Source organism: Meleagris gallopavo, chromosome 2 (assembly GCF_000146605.3).
Source record: "Meleagris gallopavo isolate NT-WF06-2002-E0010 breed Aviagen turkey brand Nicholas breeding stock chromosome 2, Turkey_5.1, whole genome shotgun sequence".
Lineage (NCBI taxonomy): Eukaryota > Metazoa > Chordata > Aves > Galliformes > Phasianidae > Meleagris > Meleagris gallopavo.
In genome coordinates this window covers 19,671,863-19,682,363 of record NC_015012.2, presented here as the reverse complement: position 1 = coordinate 19,682,363, position 10,501 = coordinate 19,671,863, and the positions used below count along the sequence as shown (strand labels likewise).

The 10,501-nt window shown below is 36.0% G+C and overlaps 1 protein-coding gene across 1 annotated transcript in view; it reads right to left on the bottom strand.

The window, feature by feature from the left end:
* Window positions 1–10,501, bottom strand: part of USH2A (usherin) — a 395,196-nt gene that overhangs the window by 71,836 nt on the left and 312,859 nt on the right. The window contains 5 exon segments of the mRNA XM_019612664.2: window positions 1,460–1,658; window positions 3,390–3,544; window positions 4,115–4,312; window positions 4,706–4,916; window positions 7,648–7,871. Of these exon segments, the coding sequence (XP_019468209.1) occupies window positions 1,460–1,658; window positions 3,390–3,544; window positions 4,115–4,312; window positions 4,706–4,916; window positions 7,648–7,871 (987 nt within the window).

The following is a 10,501-nucleotide window of genomic DNA, read 5'->3' as shown; positions in this document are numbered from 1 at the left end:
AAAAAAAAAAAAGGATTCTTCTAGCTTATTCTTTGGATATACATCTTTGGATTTACAGAGCAATAGTTATCCACAGTGCAGAATCAGTGCCATGAATTCCACATTATTATCCAAAGAACCTCCCACAGAAAACAACACAGCATTTGTTATGACAAAGAGCAATCACTTGTTTTGCTGCTGGCTGAACATGGCAGCAGTGGATAATTGCTTAATGGAACAGGCACACAAAAAGAAAAAAGATCCTTGTTTCTCAAGATTTCTTCTTCCTTACAATAGGCAAGAAAAGCTATATTGTTTGCATTACAAATTTCAGTTCTGGAGATATAACCACTTTTTGGGAAGGAAGTGAGATCACAGAAGTGTTTTTCTATTGGCTTACTGACAAATTATTGCATCTTGGTAGGTGTTCTTTATATCACAAACTTACAACAGCAATTCTGAATCATATACCACAAACTTGAATACTCCCTTGTCCAGAAGCAGTGGATCTGGCAACAGGTTTGATAAACCATTGATGAATTTTATACTTGAGCATAGTGTACTAGAGAATCCTTCTGTCTTCTGAAGTGGACACAGAAAAGAAAATCAGATTGAAAACATTAAAGGATCCAGCTTGAGTCAATGACACTGTGAGCAATTGAGAGGGGATATGAGAGGGGAGTTATGCTGTATGGGCTTGATATACTCTAAATCAGCTTCTGTTTCTTGGGTGGCTATTAACATAATCTGTAACATACAAATCTGTGTTTACCAACATGTATGAAAAAAAGAAAAAATAATGTAATTAAAATTATTAAAAGCCATAAATATAAGAATTTGACAAGCAAGCTGAGTTCAACAAGTGAGAAAAAATAAAATCAACCCCAGATCTCCTGAATAAAGGTTTTTTTTCAGATATGTGCACATAAGTGAAACTTTACTGAGCGTTTAGAAAATGGCTATAAGAAATACATAAGTTTATAAATACAATCTTGACTCTTTCCCTTTCAGTCTTTCTTTCCTTTTTATTACCTCAGGCATAAGGTACTGCTTGCTCCTACAGTGCTACATGTTCACAGATGCACCAGTGACTTCAACCACATTAGTGGCACATTAATGACAGTAAAATGGAGTTATATCTGTGTGAACGGATGTCAGGTCTACAAAGAATATCTGAGAGCTCAAGCTCACCACAAAGCTCGTGTCAAGAATTGAGTTTGATAGATTTGTTTCATAATTTTGAAATTACATCTATTAATATCTTAAAGAATAGTGGCAGAATTGAAAGGCTTGAGGAAAGTAAGTTTAAGATATGTAAAAGGAAAGTAAGTTTAAGATATGTAAAGTCATATAAAGCATTTCTAAACTGAGCACAAAATGCTGGATTTAAAAGTTACTGATAGGTGGCAGTTTTAATGTTACTATTTCCTTATGTCTTAAGGACAGGACATTAGCTTCTCAGAGAGATCTGCCTCCTTACCTGATACTGTGTGGTGCATTCTGCTTCCAGTGTCAGAGTATATAAGTCCTTTTCCCACCTGACTGATCTGGTACTCTCTGATGATACCATTTGGTTTCTTGGGTGCAATCCAGCTTAAATGCAATGCTGTTGAGTTCAGAGCACTGATGTCTAGTGGCTGAACACTCTCTGGGACTCCTTGGACAGTGACTGCAACTACCTGAAGACATATGAATTAAAGAGCAATTTAATGTAATAGTACACTAGATACCATGATCAATGAGAATGTCACTTTCATTTTAAAATGTTGTTTGGCCTGGCATATCATTACCAAGAGCCTGGAGAACTAGTTAGTTTTTTTCCTCCTTTTTTTACAATGAAATCTGACCTTGAATATATTACATAAGTCTATGTCTACAATTTATCACAACAGGTTCACCACATTTTAGCTGCAGTGTATAGCACAGGGTAAAACAACAAAAACTGTATTGCTCGAAAACTCTTGATAACTCTCTTCCATATGGTTCGTCAGTGTCTCTGCATTTTAACTGCCTGATTTCATTTATTTTAAGCACCAGTAAACATGGGGCTGAGCCTCAAAATATCCCGTACAATCTGAACTCTATCAAAGTTATTTGCAACTCCATGGTTTTGTAAGGAAAACTAAGATTCTGAAACAATAACTTAGCACTTATTAGGTCTTTGTAAAAACACAAATATCTCTACTGTCTCCCACAGAGGCATATTCAAATCACGCTTGTTTAGTAAGTGAGTCAGACCTTTCTCTCTCTGAGAACCGCTTTTCTTTTTCTGTTATTACCACTATAAAGTATTTATATAATGCTGTAAATATAAAATGTGCCCTCTATCATATCTTGTCTTAGTGCATTTGATTGAATCAGTCTCTACTTGCAGACTTCAGTGTTAGCAGCAGTAAACTTAATTACAGACAACTGGACTAAGGAGAATTTATCAGCTTATGTAGCAACTATGTCTCCATAGTTTCGAGACCACAGCTGTGTATGTAGGTAGAGGACTATCCTCCTACCTCTATCACTTTGTGTAAGTGCTTCCTTTCATCATACTTTCGGCTGAGAACTGAACTACGAAAAAAACATCTGAACATCAGAAAAAGCCCCAACTTTTCAGTCCCACAAATATTATAATTACAAGCACAGTCCTTATTTGCCACTTCTACAGATCTTATGCTTGCACTCCTAGAAATTCATTTTCACAAAGGCAAGCTTACTATTTTGAAAAATAGTCACCTAAGGAGCTCTTCCAAACATTGAGTAAGGCCACTATTTTGTTTTAGAGAAACTACAGCTGTTTAAATAGTGATGCTGGTGAAAGGCATCTGTGATTCTAAGTGACAAGAGAAGAAATGAAACATTGACAAGGGTAGGAAAGAGATTCTGTTTGCTTATAACAGAAGCAGAGGCAGGCTGTGCACAAGGCAAGTGTAAAGCCTGAAGTAGGGGTAGACATGGAAAGCTAGTGAAGGGTAGTGTAGTAGAAGCATCCCCAGAATAAGGCTGTTGAAGAAGCTGATATATTAGCTAAGGCAGATAAACTAAGAAATACCAAGGAAGAGGAAGCTATCAACATCTTAGGGAGAAGTGAAGATTTAACTTCAAGGCATAGAGAATGTGCATTTTAATATTCCTTACTTTACTATGTGCAGCTTTCTCTTTAACAAACATCAGTTTGTACAGTGCAGTTTCATTGTTGCCAAGACTGAGCTACTGTTTTCTACATCTGCTTGCTTCTATCAACCTTAGGTTCCAAATAATCACCTGTCAGTGGCTGAATCCAAATAAGAATTATTAATGTTTTTCACCTACTCAATAACCATCATGTCTTCAAATTACACCTTTCTAAAAGCATTTTTATGTTACCATAGTGGCTGATAAAAGTCTGGCACTAGTTCCGTGAAGACCCATTCACTAACCTTGCTGCTGTCTGCACAACCAGCAACAGTGCAAGCTCGTAGCTGGTAGGAATATTCCTGGTATGGCTGGATGCCACTTGTGTCTCTGAAGCTCATTTCGGTTCCTCTAAAACGCTCAATTCCATTTCGGAGGACAATATAGTGAATAATAAGACCTACCACAGAAAGAAAGTTTTCCCTTTTGTTAGCTGAGAAATACTGCATGATGGTATTCTACAATAACCTCCTCTGCAAACAGAAAATATTAAATGAAATTTGCAGGCAGCTACTCTAGCAGGCAATCATTCTACTTAGATGTTTTAGTGTCAATTACCAGTTACTCTACTCAACATTTACATGAACATCTCAGTAGATCTCAGTATTAATTAAGGGAGTTAGTCCAAGATTTCAGTGTTTGAAAAACATAACCAAGTTTTCCTGAAAGAAATATGAGTATCAAGCCACCTTCTCCCCTATTTTATAACATGATTCTATTTCCTTATTATTATTACAATTGTTCTCAAAAGAGGTTTCTGGGCATTTCTTGGAGACATACTAAATTGTCTTCTTTTAAAAGAAGCTAGAATCTACTCTTACTGATGATGAAAATGATCTCAACCTAGAGCAAAAAGTATATTTCAGTGGCAGTGATTAATTAAACAACATTCTGTGATTTTGGAACGCTATCAGCGTAATGATAGAATATATTTTCTTTTTTTTTTTTTTTCCTGAACGTATGACAGTACCATTTGGTTGGAGTGGTTCTTCCCAGTTTAGAAGTATCATGTCTTCCCGATTATCCACTTTGGCCCATTTTGGTGGACTTACACCTTGTGGCACATCTTGCTTAGTGACAGCTCTGCTAATTTCACTAAAGCCTCTTCCATGGCTATTCCAAGCAGCCACCCTGTACTCATACGTGACAAAAGGTTCTAGGTTCAGATCTAGAAAAAGAAAATTACATTTGGATCGTCTCAATTATTAATCAATATAGAAAGTAAGTTTTGCTTCATTTTTCTGTGTCTATGAAAGTACTTAAATGTTTAAAACAGATACAGAAGTTGTTCATTGATGTAAGGCCATTGTCTGGTATAGATACGTTTCTAGCATAGTTTGAAAGGAGCTTCAGACCTCATGTATTCACTGAACTTCTTATTACTCATTTCAATTCCCTGAAGATGCCGTCTTGATTCACTGACTAGTTGTTAAAGAATGCTACTTCACTACAATTGCTTCACAGTCAATTAGAATACTTGACAGCATTCAGGACATCTTTTCATCCCAGGTGAATTAAACACACTAGCAAATCACCAATTCCATATGCCACTTTTCCTTACCTGTGAATGAATACTGGTTTGGGCTTCCTGTGTAGACGGTCTCCTCTTCAACTGGACACACATCTTCCTTTATCTCCTTTCCTGTAGTGGTCTGTGAACTTTTTATCCACGCACAGATATTCTCTCTAAGATCAAAGTCACACTTTCCACAATGTGCTGTTTTCTCCATAAGTAAAGGACAAAGGGTATTTGCCTTGCATTCTTCCTTTACCTAAGGAATACACATATAATTTTAACATATTTAGCCCATCTTCCTTTCCTTAAATGATTTCATTGGTGTTTCTCTGTCTTTACACAACATCCAAATTAGGCAACCACACAGAGAACAGTGGTATTTCTAGCACATAGAGACCCTTTCAGCCTCTGTCCTGTCTACTATTATTGGTCATTATGTTTCTCTAATCCTTTCTAGAAGAAAACCAGAAATTTTTTTTGTAGCTTACTTTGCAGAAAAAAGAAAAAAAAAGAAAAGAAAAGGAAAAGAAAAAAAGAAAAAAAATTACAAATTTTAACAGCTGGAGCCCTAAATGACTGGTTTTGTTTGTTTGTTTGTTTTTGAAAGCCTATAACAAAATGAGGATATGATTTTACCTGATAACTTGAACATTTTTCTACTGCAAAGGCCAGTATCTGTGGCAAATCAATAGCAAATTCCTAGCTTTTCTCCCAGTTTTCCAAGTACACAATGGGGCTCTGTGCAATTTCTTGGCAGCTTTCAAGAACTGAGGACCCTATCCACGGGCTAGAGAACTTGTGCCCTCTAACGTGTCAGTCCTAAACAACAGATCTGTAATAAGGGTAGCTGTACAGGCACTAAAGCAGATGTAAGATTTAACCCATAAAGAATAACTCACAAAAATAGAAATATGTACTGAACGTCTACAAGTTTACAATGAAATTCATACAAGAATATTTTCACCAAACCATAAGCTAGAGAGCAAAAATTCTCATAAAATTTTGTTGCAGGAATTTGTAGCAATATTAGCTACAAATCAGTACACATTAGGCTACAAACTTTGAAAGAGGAAGCAAGAAATAGTTGAATACAATGCTTCCTTTGTTCAGCTATCAAAATTAGTTGGTTAGCTGATTATGAAGTTCAGTTAATCTAATTTCCATAACTTGACGTTCTTACAAAAATTATATTGTGATAGATATCAATGTAAGATGTATAATATCGATGGATTCGATTCACAGACAAAACACACTGTAGCTCCAGGACATGTCTCAGAATATCAGTCATTTTAATACTAGTAAATCTGTGCATATCAGAAAGCTAGAAGTACTATCTCCTTTCTACTGTGTCTAAGTAAAACATGAATGCTCTCTACAGCTACCTGAAGGGAGTTGTAGTGAGGTGGGGATTGGCCTCTTCTGCCATGTAACTTGTGATAGGAATAGAGGGAATGGTCTCAAGTTGCACAAGGGGACAATCAGGTTGGATGTTAGGAAATACTTCTCTGAGAAAGTAGTCAGGTGCTGGAATGGGCTGCCCAGGGAAGCAATGCAGTCACTGTCCCTGGAGGTGTTCAGGAAATGTTTAGATGTACTGAGGGACATGGTCTAGTGGGAAATACAGGTGATAGATGGACGGTTGGACTGAATGATCTTAGAGGTCTTTTCCAACCTTGATGATTCTATGATTCTAAATGACTCCTCTGTTAATACATTATACCAAAAACACATATCTAGTATATTATATGCTAGAATTCATTAACCTATTCCCAGCCATTTTTGCAATGCATAAACAAATACAGTGCATTGAGGAACAGTAGCTGACTCATCACAATACTTTGGATTTTGTCTGGGAAAAAATTATTCAGTCTGAAAATGAAGTTACATGAAAAGGAGAATATGGAAGAAATGTCTGAGTATTATGTTAGCAGATGAATGGAAACAATACAGGAGGAACACCTGTACACTGTATTTGTTCTGTTTTTTTTTTGTTTTTATTTTAGTGATACACACAATATCTGACTTCCATACTATAGCATCCAAAAAATCCAAATCACAAAATCCTGCCTTCTTTCTCTCACCTACTTTCTTTGTTACTCTCTAACTGTAAATCCATACTTACACATAAATTTATACATATTTTTAAACAGTTCCCATCCTTTGAAACATTTATTTTCTTAAATAAACAGTTAAATAACAACTGACAGTATTTTTACAGCTTACACAGAGATGTTATTACTTGAAAATTTCTGTTGAATTAAATGGGAGCTGCAGCTGAAATTTGGCCAAATTGTTTCATGCTGGCACCTATGTCACTGGCCACTCATAAAAAAGGCAGAACTAGCTTTTATGTTGCTTAGGTTAAAAACAAAACAAAACAAAAAACCAAACAACTGTGTAATTTGCTAGGCATCAAAGGCATCAAAAATATCCTAATCATTGCTAGAATTTACACAAGAACCTATACTAACAGATGCCACAACTGCTGTTGGTTTTCTATATGATCAAAGTTAAGCTCATCAAGAAAATATCAATTGCTTTACTTTTATATATATATATATATATTGAGGTGAGGGTTGTCTATGACATACTGCCCGTCCAAACTGAAATGTAATAGGCTTTTTATGATTCAGAACTAGCCACTTCAATTTCAATTTCCACTCAAGGGACATAACCAGGAACAGTGGCCACAAAAAGGGAACTGGCTATCATGCCAGTCTTGTTAGTATGCCAGCTTTTAGCCACTGCGCTAATCTGAGGTGCTGGGCAACACTTCACAGAGGCAGCTAATCATTATTAATTCCTTTAGAATTCATTGCAATAACATCAATCATGGTGAACTCATTCGGTATTAATATGGATGTAATGTGAAAATGAATAATGCACACAAGAGTTTTTATATTCCTATTTTAGAAAAATAGTTATGAACAGTGTATTTCTCTTTCCATCATCAAATCAGAGCTACCGAGAGATTTTCTATCAATTACCTTCATCATCATTCCAGCTGAAATCTTGTCAGAGCAAACATATTTCAAAGGATTATATCCAACTCCATTACAGCATTCTTCGCTCTTTGGAATAAGTTCAGTCTCACAGCATTTTACTGGCACTTGGTCATTCTTCCTAACATGTGCTAGGGACTCACCACTGGAACCTGAACAGCATATGGTATCTGACACATTCACATATTCCTGCCCACAGCAGAACATCCCTGAAACCAACAAACAAAAAAATATACGTCTGAATATGATATGTAAATAAGTTTTAAAAGAGTTAAGAAAGGAAAAAACTGAGGCTGCAATCTAGCTTGGCATAAAATCTTCAGCAGTGGGAAATACATCAATTTAGCTCAAGCAAAATTAAGTTTGGAATGTGAGGTAACTGCAGCAAGAGTTCTAACTTCTAGACCTACCTGAAAACAAGAATTCAAGGAATAAACAGGGATCACCCAAAGATAACTTGCACCATTCTTCAACTTTTGTAACAGCCTTTGCTATGAAATGCCATACCATGGTGTGCACTGTAGTTCAAGGACACACTGTTGATGAAAACTTCCTGTAAGATTCTCTACCTTCCAGTCAGGTTGCATTCATTCTCTTTTATATGGGCGCTCTTCCAAACAGTGCATCCCAGCATTCCCAAATGCTTCACATCATATTTTGTGACCTAAGATTAGTGTACATGCAATGTATACGAAACCAAATGGGTAAAATACCTGCAGGGAAGTTTTAGCCATCTCATAATTTTACTTGAAGAAGTTTGTTCCTGAACATAATTTTCATTCTATTGTGTAACTGAAAACTTTAAAAAATTAATTCAAGTGGTTTTCCTCTATTTTTAGTAATTCTGTTTTAAAATGAAAAGTGTAATTTTCCATATATTCACAAATATGGTTTTGCAATTGTGAAATTCTGTATTTGTATCCCACATCATTTAATGAAAGGGGTAAATTTTAACTCCAAAGCAAATGCCACAAACACCCCTTAGACACAAAATAACCTGCCCCAGAGCTGTGATATACTATTATGCTTACAAAGTAATTAGTATTTGATGCAAGTTCTGGAGTACATAGATATTTAATACATGTACAGAAATAGCCACTTTACTCTCTGCCATTTATTGTAGCAAATCTCTCTTAGGAAGTCATAGACAATGAAAATTACTCTTCAAATGTACGATCCATCTAAAGGATTCAGAGTAACGATGCAAAATGCTGGTTACTTGCATGCTTCACCAATTTACAGGACTGGTTTCATTCACAGAATCAAGCTGTAATCAGCAGCATTCCAAGAGGTAAATACTTCCTACTGTTCACGCCCTTTTTTTCCAAATTGTCCTAGGATTCCAACAACTTTAAGTAGAGAATTAATGCAGAAAAAGACTCAATCCAATACTAATAAGCAACTCAGATAGCCCCGAGGGACTTGTGACAGGAAAACTAAAATTTTGATAATGAACTGTTTTTCTATTGAAACAAACAAGGCTGTATCCTTCGGTGTGAACCTCATCTTTGTTTGACTGAATTAAATTTTTCAGCCAAGATTTCACTCACATAACAAGAAGTGACTCCCTTTCTAGTTTCTTTGGTAAACCATTACTTCTTTAATTATTATCAGCCTTGTTCCAGTGTGATAAATTGCTAATTACTTAATACCCTAATCAGCGTTCATTCTTTGCACAGATAAACTGTGACAGCGCCATTAATTTAAATAGTAATTTCACTTAATGGCCAGAACGGCACACCAGATTTTTATGCAGCATTTTCTGAAGACTGCATCCATCACTGCAATATTCTGACATAAAGATGTCTGACGTGCACTAACTCACTTAGGGAGAGCAGATGTTGCAGAGCAGAGTTTGGTAGTAATTCCCATAGTGCATCACTTCAGCATGAATGAGCTGCAAAGGCGGAGGTAGACAATCTTCTGAAACTGCATTGCATAGCCCCTGACCTTTGCTTAATTTATCACGTGTAGCACTTGACTCCTGAACCTTGACACCTCAAACGTACAATTTTAAATATGCTCCTAGAAAAACAAAATAAGGCCACGTAATATTGATGGATTGATTTGCCTTCTAAAAATCACTCTATTCAATTGCTTAAGGGTCCAGAAATTCATATAAACCCGTGTCTGAAATCAGAAACATACCAAAACACAAAATACTTGTTTGTAAATCAGCTGGAATACATGTGTCGTGCTTTATATATTTTTGTTTCACAGGAACATAATGCATTACAGCAAAAAGAAAATCCATGGGCTGGAAAGGACTCTTCTTGGTAACAGTGATTTCTGTCAACAGTTATTTCACATTTGTCCCTAGCAACTGAAAAAATTCACAAACATTGCCGAGTGATGAATTACTAATTTAGTAAATCCGCAAAACCAATGCTTTCAAAAAGGAAAAATGAGTATTAGAAGGCTTAGCCTTTGGAGCCAGAGTAGAGGATCAACAAAATACAGAGCCAGTGTACATTGCAAACTATTCCAAAAATCCTTGGCTTACATGTGGGTATTGCAACTACAACAGATCAGAAACCACTACAGTACAATGCATCATCTGTCATGAGTCTGGGATATCAATATAGGGGCATTTCACTAGTCTTTTTTTTTAATTTAAAAAAAGAAAAGAAAAAGAGAGAAAATCCAAGAGTGATTTTAGCTTCCATTATCCTTTATAGACAGAAATCTACAACTTTGGATAATCACTTAGTAGCAGTGGGCTCAGGATATGTGCATACGATGGCATCACTGCCAGCCTTTGCCAGTAGATGTCTCTATGATCCCCCCACTAAAAAGGCCAAGGGGCATAAAATAAGATGTAAGTAAATGGAAATTAGAA